The sequence below is a fragment of the Xyrauchen texanus genome, chromosome 4 (genome assembly GCF_025860055.1).
Source record: "Xyrauchen texanus isolate HMW12.3.18 chromosome 4, RBS_HiC_50CHRs, whole genome shotgun sequence".
Lineage (NCBI taxonomy): Eukaryota > Metazoa > Chordata > Actinopteri > Cypriniformes > Catostomidae > Xyrauchen > Xyrauchen texanus.
Genome location: NC_068279.1, coordinates 22,708,242 through 22,727,446, shown reverse-complemented (window position 1 = coordinate 22,727,446; position 19,205 = coordinate 22,708,242). Strand labels below are relative to the sequence as shown.

Sequence of the window (19,205 nt, the reverse complement as noted above, 5' to 3'; positions counted from 1 at the left end):
ACATCCCCCACACCATTACACCACCACCACCAGCCTGCACAGTGGTAACAAGGTATGATGGATCCATGTTCTCATTCTGTTTACGCCAAATTCTGACTCTACCATCTGAATGTCTCAACAGAAATCGAGACTCGTCAGACCAGGCAACATTTTTCCAGTCTTCAACTGTCCAATTTTGGTGAGCTCTTGCAAATTGTAGCCTCTTTTTCCTATTTGAAGTGGAGATGAGTGGTACCCGGTGGGGTCTTCTGCTGTTGTAGCCCATCCGCCTCAAGGTTGTGCGTGTTGTGGCTTCACAAATGCTTTGCTGCATACCTCGGTTGTAACGAGTGGTTATTTCAGGCAAAGTTGCTCTTCTATCAGCTTGAATCAGTCGGCCCATTCTCCTCTGACCTCTAGCATCAACAAGGAATTTTCGCCCACAGGACTGCCACATACTGGATGTTTTTCCCTTTTCACACCATTCTTTGTAAACCCTAGAAATGGTTGTGCGTGAAAATCCCAGTAACTGAGCAGATTGTGAAATACTCAGACCGGCCCGTCTGGCACCAACAACCATGCCACGCTCAAAATTGCTTAAATCACATTTCTTTCCCATTCTGACATTCAGTTTGGAGTTCAGGGGGTTGTCTTGACCAGGACCACACCCCTAAATGCATTGAAGCAACTGCCATGTGATTGGTTGATTAGATAATTGCATTAATGAGAAATTGAACAGGTGTTCCTAATAATCCTTTAGGTGAGTGTATATAAAAGTCTGATACAAAAGCACACAGAGGCAATGCATTATTATTTTTCTGTATTGCTTTTTTTTTCACGATAACAAAAAAAAAAAAAGGAAATATTACTGAATTATAGACAGAAAAATAATAATACATGGCCTCTGTGTGCTCCTGCATAAATTATTTTTGCCATTCTGTTTGGTGGCGCAGAAATGACACACTTCACCTCTACATAAAATATTTAATTTGACGACATCTAATGTATAATTCACAACACACTTTGTGTACTGTCCTCTTTTCAATGTCTGTCTGGACATTTCCTATTTTAGCATTATAATTTTGGAGTACAATCTTTCTCCACCTGTTCTTGCAGCTGAGCAATTGTTCCCTCAAACTTTACCCTCTGCTCTGCCAGTAAAACATCACACTTCTCTTTCAATTATGACTCAAGCTCTTCTTGCAGCTGAACACGCGCATCAGGAAAAAGAGAGTGTTAGTGAGTTAATTTCAAATGAAATCTTAAAAGGTACAGACAGTCCTCATACACACCTGCTTAATGTTTGGTTCAGTGGTGTCTCTGGCTTTTCTGAGTTGCATGAGGAGCCGCAGGATCTCCTGCTGACTACTCCTGTACTGTTCTTCCAGCTCCAACAACATGCGCTCCTGTTCTACCTGCCACTTCCTCTTCCTGTCTGACAGGATCTGACACAAAATACAATGACACTTAGAGGTTACATTGCAATAAAATGTATCTGGTTATGGGTTTTTATTAAATTGTAGTAGACACAAGTAGCAACTTCTGTATACAATAATTAATTTAAAAAAAAAAATAGTTCCCCAAAAAATTAAAATTCTCTAAAAATACTCACCCAGATGTGTATGACTTACTTTCTTCTGCAGAACTCAAATTATGTTGTTTAGAAGAACATTTCAGCTCCGTAGGTCAATACAATGAAAGTGAATAGTGACCAGAACTTCAAAAGTTCCAAAAAGCACATAAAGGCAGCATACAAGTAATTCATAAGACTCCAGTGGTTTAATCCATGTCCTCTGATGTGATTCAGTCAGTTTTGAATGAGAACAAAATACAACTCCTTTTTCCCTGTACATATTGCCATTACAGTCTCTAGACATGATCATTATTTCAAACTTGATTACAATTCCTAGTTCTTGATGCATGCGCAGAGCGCTCGATGGTGCTAGAAAGTGTAATCAGGAGACTGCTGATGTCAAGATTTATAGTGAAAAATATATATTTTGGTCTGTTCTCCCTCAAACCCAATTGGATTGCTTCAGAAACATGGATTAAACCACTTGAGTATTATGTATTGTTATTAGGCTGCCTTAATGTCATTTTTGGACCATTTACTTGCATTGCATGGACCTCCAAAGCTGAGATATTCTTATAAAAACTTAAATTGTGTTTGCAGAAGAAGGAAAGTCATACACATCTGGGATGGCATGAGGGTGAGTAAATGATTAGATAATTTTCATTCTTGGGTCAACTATCCCTTTAAATCTCAAACACTTATGTTTATGCACAAACAAACCTGATCCAGATTCTCCTTTTGAGCTTTCAGATCTTGTATCTCGTCATCCATGTTTTGTATGATCAGTTCCATCTTTTTGCACTTCTGTTTCTCCGCTTTCCACTGCTGCTCAGACTGTTCTTCCTTCTTTAGAAACTCTAAAAACACACATGGGTAGTTGATGCAGAATATGTCCATAAGCTTTATAATTTAATCAACATTTTAGGTTACAATTCATATGAATATAAAAGGTAGTGTGCGCTTTTTAAGTGATGTGACTCGTCACCATTTCTTTTAAGTTTTTCTCCATTTTTAATAGACTTTTTGACTTTGCAAATTCAGTTTACAGTAAATGGTTCTATGGTGTGAATGAATTCTGAAAGTTTTAAATAATTAAATGTAATCTCCCAATTAATATGAGGTCAGAAAAACTGTGTGCATAATAAAAAGAATGAGCAAAATAATGTTTAAACAGTTTGATAGGGAGTGTAATATGTCACACTTCCAAAAAGTTACATGCCACTAATAAATGGAGTGGTGGTGGCGTAGTGGCTAAAGCACAGGTTAATCAGAAGGTCACAGGTTCTAACCCCACGGCCACCACCATTGTGTCCTTGAGCAAGGCACTTAACTCCAGGTTGCTCCGGGGGGATTGTCCCTGTAATAACTGCACTGTAAGTCGCTTTGGATAAAAGCGTCTTCCGAATGCATAAATGTAAATGTAAATGCTAGGAAAACCTTCCACATGGGCCTCCAGAAGGCTGATCTGAGCACAGTGCTTGTAGTTGTCATTCAGCGCTGCACTGAGTTCAGTCTGAAGTGCTGTCACCCTCTGCTGGAGATTAACCACCTCCTGCTGCGACTCACATGCTTGTGTGATGGAGGATGGTAATTCTCCAACTAAATGAGCCTGAGAGACAGAGAGAGAAAAGAACAAGAGAAAGGCCACTTAGAAACCAATTAAAAGCCAACATAGCATTTTTATCAAGCCCATGTGTGTGTTGTACCTTCACCTGTTCAGTCTGAAGAGGACGAGTCTGGTTGTGCTTAGTGCTGCGCTGTAGAGCTTCACTCCTCTGATAAAACATCTGACTGCTCTGCTCCCTATACGCGCGTGCACACACGCACACACACACACACACACACACACACACACACACACACACACACACACACAGTAAAGTCACAGACTGGTAGTGAGTAAAGGTTTACCTGGTTTACTAAACAAAAGTCATTATAAGATCAGATCCCTACTAATCTGTTCAGAAATGGTATATAATATTTATTAGATCAAGATAAATTAAATGAATTGTGTTCATATAGGACAGAGGAGCAAAAACGCGCGCACAAACACACACAGTAAAGTCACAGACTGGTAGTGAGTAAAGGTTTACCTGGTTTACTAAACAAAAGTCATTATAAGATCAGATCCCCACTATTCTGTTCAGAAATGGTATATTATATTTATTAGATCAAGATAAATTAAATGAATCTGTGTTCATATAGGACAGAGGAGCAAAAACAGAGCTGATTGTTAAACACACCTCTGATTCTGTTCAATTAGCTCCCCAATTTTGTGGTTTTGATCCTCTAACTGAGAACTTTTCTCCAGAACATCCTTCTTCAGACACATACTTTCCTAACAGGATAAAACACTTAAATAAAGAGCCTTTAAAATGACACCTTGATACAATAAAATGTCCTTGTTAAATCCATACCTGTATGATTCTCTGAATGTTGTGCAGGATCACGTTTGTTTCTAAGGTCACAGAGGAGAGTCCGAAAGAAAAGCAGCCCTCTTTATACAACTCATCCACCTGAAAACAATGAAACGAATCTGAGCTTCTGACATTTACATTTTGATAAACAGAAGAACCAATAAATTGTGCAGTACACATCACACATTCACAAACAAACCTTGCACGTCAGTTGGTCCACTCTGCATGCCACTTTCTCAATAGCAAGCAGAATTTCTGTGTTTTGTTGGCGAGAGTCAGACATCAAGTATGCTGTGATATCAGGCGCTGTTAAGAAAAAACAACAGTTATGATAGTGAAAGGGGTAGTGCAGTGACAACATGATCAAGCATATATTGCATGTGCAAAAGTGATATGTAGGTATGAGAGTTGTTTTGGGCTCACGACAGAACTTACTTTGGTACGGAACATGCTGGGATGTGTAGATTGAGGTAAATGGATTTAGCTGTGATGAAAAATAAGGACTATTATTAAAGTGTTAAAACGTCATCTATCTATCTATCTATCTATCTATATATATATATATATATATATATATATATATATACACATATACTACACATACACACACACACACACACACACACAGTGCATTCAGAAAGTATTCAGACCTCCTTCATTTTTATTCCCATTTTGTTATGTTGCAGCCTTATGCTAAAATTCGTAAAAGAAATACAAATAATTCACATCAATCTACACTCCATACCCCATAACGACAAAGCAAAAAACTGATTTTTGATAACTTAGCAAATGTATTAAAATAAAAAATCAAAACCACCGTCGTATCGTCAGCCAACTTAATGATGACATTGGAGCTATGTGTTGCCACACAGTCATGTGTGTACAGGGAATACAGGAGTGGGCTGAGAACATAGCCCAGCGGTGCTCCAGTGTTGAGAGTCAGTGATGAGATGTTGCTGCCCATTCTAACCACCTGACGTCTGCCTGACAGTAAGTCCAGGATCCAGCTGCACAGTGAGCTGTTTAAGCCCAGAGCCCAGAGTTTCACATCAAGCTTGGAGGGCACTATGGAGTTGAATGTTGAGCTGTGTTCTACAAACAGCCTTCTCACATATGTTCCTTTTTTCCAGATGGGAGAGAGCAGTGTGTAGTGTAGATGCAATGGCATCATCAGTGGAGTGATTGTTGCGGTAGGCAAACTGCAATGGGTCTAGTGAGCTGGGCATCACAGAGCAGATGTAATTTCTGAGCCTCTCAAAGCATTTGCTGATGATGGGGATCAGAGCAACAGGATGCCAGTCATTTAAGCAAGTGATTTTTGATTGCTTTTGTACAGGCACAATGGTGGATGTTTATAAGCATGTGGGACTACAGACAAGGAGAGGGACTGGTTGAAAATGTTCCGTAAAAGCACCAGCCGGTTGGTTCACGCACGCTCTGATGACGTGGCCCGGGATGCCATCTGGACCCTCGGCTTTATGGATGTTCACCCGTCGGAAGGATCGGGTTACATCCGCAACAAAGACTGAGAGTGAACCAACCTCTGTCGTGTCAGCCGTGAGTGCTCGCTCCGCCAGGGCAGTGTTATTTTCCTCTAAACGAGCATAAAATGTATTAAGCTCATCTGGGAGAGAGGCAGCAGTGTTCACAGCTGAGATTTTATTCTCTTTGTAGTCCGTGATGATGTTAATGCTTTGCCACATTCTTCTAGAGTAGGTGGTGTTGAACTGTCCTTCAATTTTGAGCCTGTAATGGTGTTTGGCTGCTCTGATAGTTTTACGGAGGGCATAACTGGCTTGTTTATGCTCCTCCGCGTTCCCGGAATTAAAAGCGGAGGTCCGCGCATTAAGTGCCGTGCGAAGATCGCTGTTAACTCATGGTTTCTGGTTGGGGTAGATACGAATTGTTTTGGTCGGAACAACGTCCTCTACGCACTTCCTGATAAAACACGTTACGCTATTAGCGTAAACCTCAATGTCGTCATCAGAGGCGAACCGGAACATCTCCCAGTCCGCGTGATCAAAACAGTCTTGTAGCATAGAGTCTGATTGGTCCGACCAGCACTGGATCGTTCTGAGGGTGGGTGCTTGCGGTTTCAGTTTCTGCCTGTAAACGGGCAGAAGCAGAACAGAAGAGTGGTCTGATTTTCCAAATGGTGGGTGGGGGAAGGATTTGTAGCCATCCCGGAAAGGAGAATAGCAATGGTCTAAAACCCAGTCCCCTAGTGTGTTGAAGCTGATGTACCTGGTTTCCTCCAGATATGATGCTTGGAATTGAGGCCAAACAGTTCAATCTTCATTTCATCAGACCAGATAATCTTGTTTCTCACATCCTTTAGATGCTTTTTGTTTTTGCAAATTCTAAGTGGGCTTTCATGTGTCTTGCACTGAGGAAAGGCTTCTGTTTGACCACTTGCCAAAAAGCCTAGATTAGTGGAGTGTTGCAGGGATGGTTGTCCTTCTGCAAGTTTCTCCCATCCCCACCCATGATCTCTGGAGCTCAAGCAGAGTAACCATCAGGTTCTTGGCCACCTCTCTTACCAAGGCCTTTCTCCCACAATTACTCAGTTTGGCTGGGCAGCCAGCTCTAGGAAGAGTCCTGGTTGTTCCAAACTTCTTCCATTTAAGAATTATGGAGGTCACTGTGCTCTTGGGAACCTTCAATGCAGCCAAATATTTTTTGTATATTTCACCAGATCTGTGCCTTGACACAATCCCGTCTCTGAGCTCTGCAGGCAGATTATTTGGCTTGGGTTTTGCTCTGATATGCATTTTCAGCTGCAAGACCTTACATAGACAAGTGTGTACTCCAATCAAAGTGTAGAAACATCTCAAGTAATCAAAAATATGGTTTTTGCTATGTCATTATGGGCTATGGAGTGTAGATTGATGTGAAAATATAAATTAATTTATTTTAGCATAAGGCTACAACATAACAAAATATGAAGAAAATGAAGGGGTTTGAATAGGCAAGACAAGGCAAGTTTACTTCTATAGCACATTTCATACACAATGGCAAAATGACAAAAAATTATAAAGAAAATACAAGATATATGAAAAAAAATCATTTAGAAAATAAGACTAAAAAGAAATGAAATAAATTTTAAAAAGTAAAAATTATTAAAAATGAATAAAACAGAAAAAGAATACAGAAATAACATTATGCAGTGCAATCAGTGACTGCAGCACAGTGCTCAGTGAAAAAAATGCACAGCTGAACACATGCGTTTTCAGTCTGGATTTGAATGTGGCTACTGTTGGACCACACCTGACCTCTTCTGGAAGCTTGTTCCAGCTGTGGGTGGCATAATTTCTTAACGCCGTCTCACCTTGTTTTGACTGAACCCTCTGTATTTCTAACTGACTTGATCCTAATGATCTGAGAGGTCTGTTAGGTGTGAAGTTCGTTGCAGTATTCCACACTACTGGTGATGAACGCATGAACAAGTTTATACTGGATACTAAAAATCTCATTCTGCTATATTTTTTTGATGATAGTAGTCTGATTTAGTTATTGCTTTGATGTGACTACTGAAACTAAGGTCTGACTCCAAAATGACACCAAGATTCCTGACTTAGACCCCTGTAGTCAATGTATGTGTTCACTTTGGAATTATGCTTTTGTTGCCAAATACAATGACTTCTGTCTTGTCTTTGTTTAACTGAAGGAAGTTTCAGAGCATCCAACTGTAAATTTAGTCAATGCACAGGCACAGTGCGTCAATGGGGTCATTTGGCGATAGGGCTAGGTACGTAGATCTGGGTGTCATCTGCATAGCTGTGGTACGCTATTTGGTTATTTTTCATAATTTGGCCTAGTAGAAGCATTGTTGAACAGGAGCGGTGCAAGAATTGAGCCTTGTGGGACTCCACTTGTCATGGATGTCCACTCAGATTCATAGTTACCCAAGTTCACATAGTAACCCCTCACTTCTAGATATGGCCTGAACCAGCTGAGGACTATCCCAGAGAGTCCCAACCAGTTTTTCAGTCTGTCTATGAGAATGTTGTGGTCAACAGTGTCAAAAGCAGCACTAAGCTCTAGTTTAGCCGAATATCATTAAGTAACTTTGAGCTCTGTCTCTGTGCTATGATGCACAGACTGGTAGTATTCCAAGTAGCCATTTGTTTAAGAATATATTCAGCTGATTGAAAACAACATTTTCAAGGATCTTTCCTATGAAAGGAAAATTTGAAATTGGTCTGTAGTTGTTCAAAATTGATTTATTCAGAATGTTCTTTTTTAGAAGGGTCTTAACATCTGCAGGTTTTAGGGACTTTGGAAAAGCGCAACATGTGGGTATATCTTATATGGGTATGTCATATCTTCATGAAAACATCTTTGCTGTCAGAGAGTATTTCACAGGGAAACTGTGTTGGGATTAGTCAATCTCTCTACAGTAGCGAAAAAAGTATGGATGTTGTTTATGTTGCTGTTTATAATGTTTGAGAAGAAAGTATCTAGCTGTGCCTGTTTCCATATTGAAAGCATGATGGCTGTCATTTTAGATGCTATAATGGACTTCAAGTTTTGTTTTCTGCCACATTCATTCTGCTTTCCTGCATTTTCTTTTCATGATTTGAACTGCTGTTTTGTTTCTCCAAGGTGCTTTACGCAGTCCAATAAGCATCCTGACCTTTACTGGAGCAATGCCATCAATAGTATTTTTAACGTTTGAGCAAAATTCATCGAAAAGAACATAAACACAGTTTGCGAATATACTTGGTGTAATAGATGTAACCTTCATAAATTGCACACTTGTATTCTCATTTATGTGCCTCTTTTTGACAGAAACAGATCTAACTTCACTGGCAGGAGAAATCTATATATCAAAGAAAATACAGAAAGGGTCGGATAGTGCTACATCCATATAAGATTGGATGAAATGTTCAAACCCTTACTAATGAGAAGATCAAGAGTGCGATAGTATGTGGGTCCATCCAGTAGTGTAGTAGTGTCTGAAGAGATGGTCCCATTGTGAATTTATTAATTCCCCATAATATAATATTTAATGTATTTAAACAGTTTTATATTATAAAAGTATATAAAATACTTGCATAAACACTGTTGGTTGACATTGAAATGCAAGCTTCTGAAGTCTTTATAATCTCTACCCCCTCTAACTCTAACTCTTGCCCTACAAATGCAAATTAATTAAAACTACACAACACTGAAACTGAGAAAATGGCTTCAAGGTTTTGATTTATTTATTTAAAATGACATACTGTCATTTTCTCTGCATCTAAGCATAGCTGAACCAAACCTGTCTGTCACACAGATTATTGTCTAAAAGATGTGGTTTTGGTCATAACTCAATTATGCAGGCAGTACAGTTGTAAAACACAACCTTGTAATCTTGGATCTAACCTTGAAGCTGTGAGTAGTGTTGGTCTCAGGTTGTAGTGGTATGGCTGCATCCACTCCTTCCTGTTTCTGGCATGACACTACAACAAAGCCCAGTACATGAGAGAAAGGAAAGGTCAGCTCTAATATAAGGAATAGTGGTAGGTGGTGTTTGTGATTTTTTTTTTACACCTACAAGATGGAGGACTGCAGGACATTTGGACAGGTTTTGGGGAGGGTGAATGAGAAAGATAAGAATCATAAATCCGTCCAGAATCAATGGCATCCTGTGCAGAGTGGGGTTTATGGTTTGCTTTTACTTAATATAATAAACAATTCAGTAAACAAATCAGAGAATGTAAATGGCATTTGTATGTACTATGTTTGATGTTTGATGTGCTATGTACTATGTTTGATGTTTGATAGCTATGCTGTTCCATTAGCTAGACTAGCACTAAACCAGTACTAAGCAGCATAAACCAATGTAGACCAGTATGAATTACCATGCTGGCTTATGCTGCTTAGTACTGGTTTAGTGCTAGTCTAGCAAATGGATGCTGTTCACAAGAAAAAGAAGAAGAAAAAAAAACACTTAGCTTGTCAACCAGTATGATATTTCAGGTTATGTTTGTTGATTATGGACGTCTTGCAGATTAAACTAGTTTAGAAGCCTAGTGGGGACACCAGCATCCAAAATACAATAAATGCTGGTGGCCATCAATGCTGGTCTTCTCAGCAAGGCAGTATGTGCACTCTTCACCTCTGTTTCTGAGTCCCTGCGGTCAGACTGAGCTGGAATGGCCCCAGCGAGAAATGGAAGCATGGGTTGACCCATCTTGGCAATACGTGATATTAGCTCGGCTTTGATTGTGCCTGGACACTACAATCGAGAGTAAGTAAAAAGATACATTTCAGCCTCTTCTGGCACATGGAGTCTGTTTCTAGTTCTTCTAATGAAATAATATTACTCACCTTTAGGCATTCACTTATAGATTCCACCTTCCCCTTAGGAGTTTGGTCTCTAAATACACATGATCAATAAGTTCATAAGAATCATCTTACTTATGTGTAGATATAGACCCACTTAATTAAAGCCACCTTATCGCAAATTTCCATTGTTACTTTTACCTTTAAATATGTGATTAGATCTTTGTTTACCTCTTCAGCAATTGGAGATTATTATGCTTAAGTCAATCTAAGCATAAACAATGGATTAAATGAATACAAAATGCATGGGCTGTACACACCCCAACGTATTTGTGTCAGTTGTGACCAAATGGGTGGTGAGCTCTTCAGTAAGAGTGTCTGGACTGGGGCCTGGAGATGAACTAAAGGAGTAAACTAATTTCCCACTGTGTCGGTCTTTGGAGAATTTTACCTTCATGTAGATATATAAAGGGATAAAAAAAAAAAAAAGAGTGAAAGGGAAAGAGATTAGAGATATGTTTAGATATATTACATTATTTTACACAGTCAGTTCCTTACCCGACAGATCCCTACATCAAAGACCAGAGTGCTGGTGGGTGGCACACAATTAGGGATACCTTTTGATCCATAACCCATGCTAGGAGGTACCATGAGGAGACGCCGACCTCCTTTCTGCATACCAAGCATCCCCTCTTCCCATCCCTGTAAGAAAAGCCAACCTTACTCACAATGGCACAACAGCAGACAGAACAGACAAGCTCCCACAAACCACCACAACATATTTAACCACATAAAGTCACCAAGAGCTGCTCACCTTTAGAGCTTTGCCTGCTCCAAGCTTTACTCGCTGCAGCTTTTCTTTCCCAAGATTGGAATCGAATATCTGAAAAACAGACAGAGACACTAATTTTTCACATTTTAAGATATTGAGCTACACAGCAAATATGCCCAGGAGAGAGCCAGGGAGCCCTTTTAAATGCCAGTGAATTGATTAGTTCAATGGGGGCATAACATATATTGAGCAGCGAGTAATCACCATGGATGTGCACTGTGCAACATGTGAACTACAAATACATATTAAGAAAAAAAAAATCAAGGAGGTTTATTTGCTTAAAGGGATAGTTCACCCCAAAATGAAAATTCTCATCATTTACCAACCCTCATGCCATCCCAGATATGTATGGCTTTCTTTCTTCTGCTGAACACAAACAAAGATTTTTGGCAGAATATCACAGTTATCTAGGTCCTCACAATGTCCCACAAACCTCATAAAGGAGGCATAAAAAAGTAATCCATAAGACTCCACTGATTATATATATATCTTCAGAAGTTATATAATAGGTGTGAGTGAGAAACTCAATATTTTAGACCTTTTTACTATAAATTCTACTCCCTGTCCAGTAGGTGGCACAATGCATAAAGAATGTGAATCCCCAAAAACAAAAGAAGAAGAATGTGAATGTGAAAGGGAGATGAAAAATACACTTCTTTGTGATCTGCAGAAGAATGAATGTCATACACATCTGGGATGGCACGAGAGTGAGTAAATTATGAATTTTAAATAAAAAAAACACCACCATACTGTACCATGCAATAAAATGCACATCAACACAAAATAAAGGGGAAAAAAGCTAGATTTGTGATACATAATACAGCTGCATATGCTATAATATGATCAGAATTATAAAGAGATGAAAATGGTCACACCTGTCTTAGAGAATGGTTCTGAAAAAGCCATCCAGTAAAGGCCACTTCCACTGTGTCCCCAACATCAATAGCTGGACCCTCTCCATGAACCAGGTCTTGAGTGACCAGAGAGTCTGCTAAAGACTCACTGTTCCATCTGGCTATGCACACCTAACCGAAACAGACTCGGTGTTGTATGATTCATATGTAATTAGTAGGTATTATCAAATTGTAAAAGTGAGTTTTACACTGCGTGCACAATTATTAGGTACATTTTATTCCTCAGGATTCATTTGATTGTTGAAAAACACAATGCTCTCAGTCAATCCAAAATGTTTTTGAATCTCAAACCTGAATGTTTAACAAAGGAAAAGTGAGTTGTCTTTTTCAGGGGAGATATATCACATATATATATATATATATATGTGTGTGTGTGCACAATTATCAGGCAACTAAATTACAAAAATAATTTCTCCAAACTTAATGCTATATTCTCAATTTTTAGAGTAAGTGCAACAAATAAGTAACACAAAATGACAATGAAACAACATTTTTGGCCTTTCAACAATATTCAGTGACCTATATAGCACCCTTCTTTTCAATAACTGCCATGAGCCTTTCATCCATGGAGTCCGTTCATGATCAACCTTCACTGAAGCAGCAACCACAACCTCCCAAATGCTGTTTAAAGAGGTGTATTGTCTTCCCTCACTGTAAATCTCACTTATGAGAAGTGCCCACAAGTTCTCAATAGGATTTAAGTCAGGTGAGGAAGGGGGCCAAGTCATTATTTGGGCAGTGGAGTACTTGGATGCATGTGATGGAGCATTGTCCTCCATAAAGATCATGGCCTTCTTGAATGCTGAGGACTTCTTCCTGTACCACTGCTTGAAGAAAGTAACTTCCAGAAACTGGCAGTAGGTTTGGGAGTTAAGTTTCAGTCCATCTTCAACTCAAGGTCCAACTACCTCATCCGTTATGATAGCAGCCCATACCAGTACCTCTCCTCCACCTTGCTGGCACCTGACTCGAAGTGGTGCCCTGTGTCCATTAGTGATCCAGCCATGGGCCCAACCATCTGGTCCATCAAGTGTCCCTCATTTCATCAGTCCATAAACCTCCAAGATTGGGCAAAGAAATACATGATGCTTCCACTTGTGAATCTTATTCGGGGTGGTCGTGTTTCAGCCTTCTTGTCCTTGGCCATGTCTCTGAGCACTTGACAACTTGTACTTCTTGACACTCCAGGTAGGTTACAGTTCTGAAAGATGGTAGCTTTGGAGGATAATGGGTTCCTGGTAGCTTCACATTTAATTATTCTCAAGCCTTTTGCAGTTAATTTGCACCTTTTCTTCTCCATACGTTTATTGCGCCCCAGTTGACTATTTGCAACAAAAGGCTTGATTGTCCGGAGGATACATGTAAATAGTTTAGCTATTTCAAGAGCGTTACATCCGTCTGAAAGGCATTTTACAACATTTGACTTTTCAGAACCAGTTAAATCTCTTTTTTGGCCCATTTTACCTGAGGTAATGAAACTGCCTAATAATTATGCACACCTTGATATAAGGTGTTAGTCACTTTCGCCACACCCTCACTCATTACACAAATATATATCACCTGAAGATGATTGAATCCAATAAGCATTCAAGTTTATATGGTTTGGACTTGGAAAATTTGCATGGAAATAATGATAAGATCAGAATACTCACTTGCCTAATAATTGTGCACGTAGTGTAGAATATAAATATTACATGACCAATCTTTTACAGGAAAGTTTAAAATGGTTTTCCTTGAACTTTGTAGAACTATGGAACTTTAAAGTAAATAAGAGGCACTCTTAAAGAAACAATTGTTTTATTACAAAACCATTAGTAATTTTCTCTTCAACTCAAACAAGTTACCTCCTTACAGAATTCAGACCTGGACTTTTCTGAGTCAAACATCAGAGACCAGTTCTGTTGCTGATCATCATAGAAAGTGACATAGTTAAAGGGCTGAACCTGTGAACGAGTATAAAGAGCTTATCAGATTCTATCTAGAACATGGCAAAACAAGATAGAATAGAATAGAATAGAATAGAGCTCACTGTGAGGACAAATCCACGATGAATTCTAGCTGTAGTGATCTGCTTTTGCTTACTGCCATACAGCAGAATCTTGTACTGTAGATACAGAGATAAATCATCAAATGCAGTTTGCATATACACTCACCTAAAGGATTATTAGGAACACCTGTTCAATTTCTCATTAATGCAATTATCTAATCAACCAATCACATGGCAGTTGCTTCAATGCATTTAGGGGTGTGGTCCTGGTCAAGACAATCTCCTGAACTCCAAACTGAATGTCAGAATGGGAAAGAAAGGTGATTTAAGCAATTTTGAGCGTGGCATGGTTGATGGTGCCAGACGGGCCGGTCTGAGTATTTCACATTCTGCTCAGTTACTGGGATTTTCACGCACAACCATTTCTAGGGTTTACAAAGAATGGTGTGAAAAGGGAAAAACATCCAGTATGCGGTAGTCCTGTGGGCGAAAATGCATTGTTGATACTAGAGGTCAGAGGAGAATGGGCCGACTGATTCAAGCTGATAGAAGAGCAACTATGCCTGAAATAACCACTCGTTACAACCGAGGAATGCAGCAAAGCATTTGTGAAGCCACAACACGCACAACCTTAAGGAGGATGGGCTACAACAGCAGAAGACCCCACCAGGTACCACTCATCTCCACTACAAATAGGAAAAAGAGGCTACAATTTGCAAGAGCTCACCAAAATTGGACAGTTGAAGACTGGAAAAATGTTGCCTCGATTTCTGTTGAGACATTCAGATGGTAGAGTCAGAATTTGGCGTAAACAGAATGAGAACATGGATCCATCATGCCTTGTTACCACTGTGCAGGCTGGTGGTGGTGGTGTAATGGTGTGGGGGATGTTTTCTTGGCACACTTTAGGCCCCTTAGTGCCAATTGGGCATCGTTTATATGCCACGGCCTACCTGAGCATTGTTTCTGACCATGTTTATCCCTTTATGGCCACCATGTACCCATCCTCTGATGGCTACTTCCAGCAGGATAATGCACCATGTCACAAAGCTCGAATCATTTCAAATTGGTTTCTTGAACATGACAATGAGTTCACTGTACTAAAATGGCCCCCACAGTCACCAGATCTCAACCCAATAGAGCATCTTTGGGATGTGGTGGAACGGGAGCTTCGTGCCCTGGATGTGCATCCCACAAATCTCCATCAACTGCAAGATGCTATCCTATCAATATGGGCCAACATTTCTAAAGAATGCTTTCAGCACCTTGTTGAATCAATGCCACGTAGAATTAAGGCAGTTCTGAAGGCGAAAGGGGCTCAAACACAGTATTAGTATGGTGTTCCTAATAATCCTTTAGGTCAGTGTATACGTGTTGAATGATAATTATAATTCTATCAACTTCTCTTACCTCTTTGGTCACATGGTTCCCTAAAACAGCAGCTCCCATCTTGCCTCGCTTCACATATTGTCCATTCAAACTGGTGGAAAACCAAAGCTCAGTTAAGAAATGTGTGGATTAATATTAAGTATTAGAGATGTTCCTAAATTGTCATATTTTTACTAACAAGATAAACACATGGACAGGTGTGGCAAAAAGCACAGCTGGAGCGCATGGAGGAAGGGTGGTTTTCTGAGCAGGTGGACCTTAAAGCAAAAGCATACATTTATTAAACCATACTTTACATAGCATTAAGTGAACACGCTCTTATATGCATATGCATATTACAAATAATTCAGACAAATTATTGGAAAACATTAAATGGAGCCAAAAGGCTTTATCTTCCCGGCAACCTACCTAATGTGGTGCAGGTCTTTTTTGGCTGTTTGGGGGCAGTGAATTGGAAGGACTCATTTCCCTGACTCTCTGCCTGGTCCAGACCAAAGAGAGAGGACAGCTTTGCACTATAGGAACACAAGTATGAACACACTTTGTATCTTTACTTATAGATATCACCTTAGCCAATTAAATATTTAAATGAAAAGCATGCTGGCCCCATTCCAAACTAACTGGAATAAATCATAACCATTTTAAATTCTAATGCTCTTTAAAAGTAGAAAAATTTATCAAATGCATTAAAATATTTGAGTTTACCATCCTCTTGAAAACTATCCATACAGGCAAGGCCGGATTTACCACTGGGCCGATTGGGCCAGTGCCCGGGGGCTTCTGACCTGTAGGGGGCCTCCAAGACCCCACTAACTGTGTGTATGTGTGTTAACAATAATGTATTTGCACACAAAAAAGTATCATGATAAATTCTTTGGCTGTGTCAGCTGTGTCTGATGATGACAATGAGTTAGGTTACCGCAAGACCGGCGGTAAAAGATAGTGTGAGAAAAAGAGAATTGAGGACATCGAAAAAACAAACAACATGGATAAAAAATGGTGGAGCAGTGGAGCCACAAAACAGAAAGCTAAAAGGGAGAAGGATGATGCGGTGACGCTAGCAAAGAGGAGTTTAGCACAACATCCAGCCTTGCTATTTCAGATGAACCTGAGCATCAGCACCAGCATGACAAGACAGAGAACCATAGCCCGGCTGGAGTGACAGACACCAGTTCAAGTGCCCCCCCCCACCACTACAGTCTCCAACTCCGCTTGAGACCAAAACCAAAGCAGGCGCTTCGGAAGCCGCTGAAGGTGGCAGAGACCCGGCAGTGACGGTAGGTTAACGTACATTACCAGTTTGACAGTCTCAAAATGTAGGTCTATCTATTACTTTTCCCCTTATTAAAAACCCTGATTATTATAGATGCCCGGATCGGCGCCGAAGCCTTACGAATCTGCGTGCACAGACCCACCTAAATAAATATTTTTTCTGATTTAGCTAGAGTCCAGCACCCACATTTCACCACCCCTCTGTCCCTGTATGATAAATTGCTTTTTAAATCATGTAACGTTGTTGTATTAATGTTGACTTCTCATTTTTATGACCAGATATGTGGTCTAGGCTTATCAATGCATAATATGTGGGAGTCATTCTCTAGTTCAGGGTACTTTCACGTAATATTTCACATAATATTTTTAAAGTAGCCTATATCTTTCATATTTTTCCATCAGTTCACTGCAGAGAAGTATCGCTTTGTTGTTTTTAATATTTTTAGAACCTTCCGCCGAATCCTCCCGCTGGATTTTTTTTGTCATTACAGCGGAAACATCATAACATTTTCCGTCATTTTTGGGCATACAGATAAGTGTAAGACACCATTAGAGACTATAAAGGGTCTACTTTTATTTGTGTACACTCACAATAAAAACAAAACCTTGTGCTTTTGTAAAATAAAGGACATAAAAAGGGTGAGCTATCAGATGTCTGTCTCCACGAACATATTTCTGAAAATTTCTGGGAGGGGGGACCCTCCAAGAGTTTGTGACCAGGGTCTCTGCTTTCTAAATCCGTGCCTGGCTTTGAGAATTTTTTAAGTTTTAAAAGGAGTCTCTCTCAATTGTCATCAATTAAATAGTCACACACACACAGCCAGTCGAACACAAGCTGTCAACAAGGTATAACAAAATACCTTAACATTTTAAGTAAAACTTAAATACATTTTAAGACACTTATAATATTATTTGCCTTACACAAACCTAAACCATTAAAATAAGCAGTTACATTAAATATGATATGCACATAAATACATGTTGAATTCTCCTAAGACCAAGAATCAATGCCCCAGCATGGATCTTTTTTTCCCCTCCAGATATGAGATCAGAACCTTTGACATTTGCAATCCAATTAAAGGAGAGCAGAGTCCAGTCAAGCATCTATGAATAAATCAACATCAAAGAAGACACATTTGCACCAACCCTTGGACCTCCCTCCACAGATAGTCAGTGTCCCATACAGCTGACATGGCCGCCAGCCTTCTGTCACTGAGGAACAGGCTAAGAAGCCTCAAAAATGAGAGAAAAAAATAATTCTTCTTTCTCAGATGTCTCCCCTTTTCTTGTTCTTTGTGCTGGGATAGATTCAGCTTCAGTGGGTCACCAAACAAGATGTGTACCATCCCAAACTAAATGTACTGTAATCACATGTGAATGAAATTACTGTAGGAGGAGTCTCACCAAATGTTGAACAATTCAGTCTTATTTATCACTGCGTATGTTTTCACACGTGTTTTCAACAAGTAAAAGGGCAAATAAGTTATAAATAATTTATTTACAAATCTGTTAAATTAAGTTATGTCTGAACATTCAGCCCAACTTAACAAGTTAAGTTAAACTGAGTCCCTTTGGATCTGAGTTTAAAACTTCAACCTCTGTATCTATTACCTATGTTTAGATCTACACTCATTTCATCAAACAATTTAAAAATATTATGTATTGAGAATTTTTTCAGAAAAAATTCTCAATACAAATACATAATATTTTTAAATAGACATATTTAATCATATATATATATTATGATGTATTTAATATATTAAAAATGTATTTAATATAGTAATCCTATAGTAGGATTTCCTAAATAAAAACTACAAATTCTTCATGTCTATATCTCTTATGACTACAATCTGTTATATTGAGACTATTCATCTGCGCTTAAATAGACAAATTACGCCAAAACGACAATTCAAAGTTATTATTAGGCCTATTCCTCACACGGTCGCAAGACGACATGTAACATGAATCTGACATGGTGAGCTGGAACCTGCTTACGTCAGCTGTCACCGCTTACGTCACGAAGTACCGCAAACAGCCAATAGGAAAATGCAACTGCAGTAGCCACCGTTCAACCTGAAGAGGGCAGCACTCAGACGTTTTTACACCATATATTGTAGAATTAAAACACTTTATACACAAATGTCAAAAAAATTACTTGAATCAATGACCAGTACTAATAAAGCCCCATGCTTACAGATCATTAACTAAAAAAAGTTGTTTTAGGGTTTAGTTACCCTTTAAATAGATAGTGAGTGTGTAGCCAGAGCAGATGTGGTTAAAAGCAATCATCAAATAACTCAGCGATCAAATAAACTCATTACAAGTGTTTGTTAATTAGTAAATAACATAAAACAAAAGTATAACACTTACCCACTTTTAGGGCACAGACAGTCTCCATCATAATAATCAGGAATAATATCTTTAATGTTTTCCATCCTCTAGACGTCTGATTGTCACACACAAATGTGTTCCAAGCACTGGTACCTGTAGACCAAACTCAGAGACAGAGCGGCCTCATGAGTTTGAGGATATGCTTACAGACAATTTTAACGTACCGTGATCAGCGCAGACA

The 19,205-nt window shown here is 39.2% G+C and overlaps 1 protein-coding gene across 3 annotated transcripts in view; it reads right to left on the bottom strand.

The window, feature by feature from the left end:
• The window catches only part of fkbp15a (FKBP prolyl isomerase family member 15a), a 20,364-nt gene extending 1,159 nt beyond the window's left edge, over positions 1-19,205 (bottom strand). The window contains exons 1-22 of one of the 3 annotated variants that reach the window (XM_052125357.1): positions 19,004-19,205; positions 15,770-15,876; positions 15,540-15,618; positions 15,383-15,452; positions 14,015-14,089; positions 13,830-13,928; positions 11,947-12,096; positions 11,054-11,122; positions 10,798-10,941; positions 10,560-10,690; positions 10,285-10,333; positions 10,073-10,192; positions 9,509-9,599; positions 9,337-9,413; positions 4,405-4,453; positions 4,169-4,275; positions 3,970-4,068; positions 3,796-3,890; positions 3,259-3,355; positions 2,990-3,161; positions 2,273-2,409; positions 1,272-1,424 (exon numbers count right to left, since the gene is read on the bottom strand). In XM_052125357.1, the coding sequence (XP_051981317.1) occupies positions 1,272-1,424; positions 2,273-2,409; positions 2,990-3,161; positions 3,259-3,355; positions 3,796-3,890; positions 3,970-4,068; positions 4,169-4,275; positions 4,405-4,453; positions 9,337-9,413; positions 9,509-9,599; positions 10,073-10,192; positions 10,285-10,333; positions 10,560-10,690; positions 10,798-10,941; positions 11,054-11,122; positions 11,947-12,096; positions 13,830-13,928; positions 14,015-14,089; positions 15,383-15,452; positions 15,540-15,618; positions 15,770-15,876; positions 19,004-19,068 (2,235 nt within the window). In that variant the 5' untranslated portion in view covers positions 19,069-19,205. Of the gene's footprint in view, positions 1-1,271; positions 1,425-2,272; positions 2,410-2,989; positions 3,162-3,258; positions 3,356-3,795; positions 3,891-3,969; positions 4,069-4,168; positions 4,276-4,404; positions 4,454-9,336; positions 9,414-9,508; positions 9,600-10,072; positions 10,193-10,284; positions 10,334-10,559; positions 10,691-10,797; positions 10,942-11,053; positions 11,123-11,946; positions 12,097-13,829; positions 13,929-14,014; positions 14,090-15,382; positions 15,453-15,539; positions 15,619-15,769; positions 15,877-17,779; positions 17,897-19,003 lie in introns of those variants that run through there. The other 2 variants (XM_052125358.1, XM_052125359.1) reach the window with 2 other exon arrangements.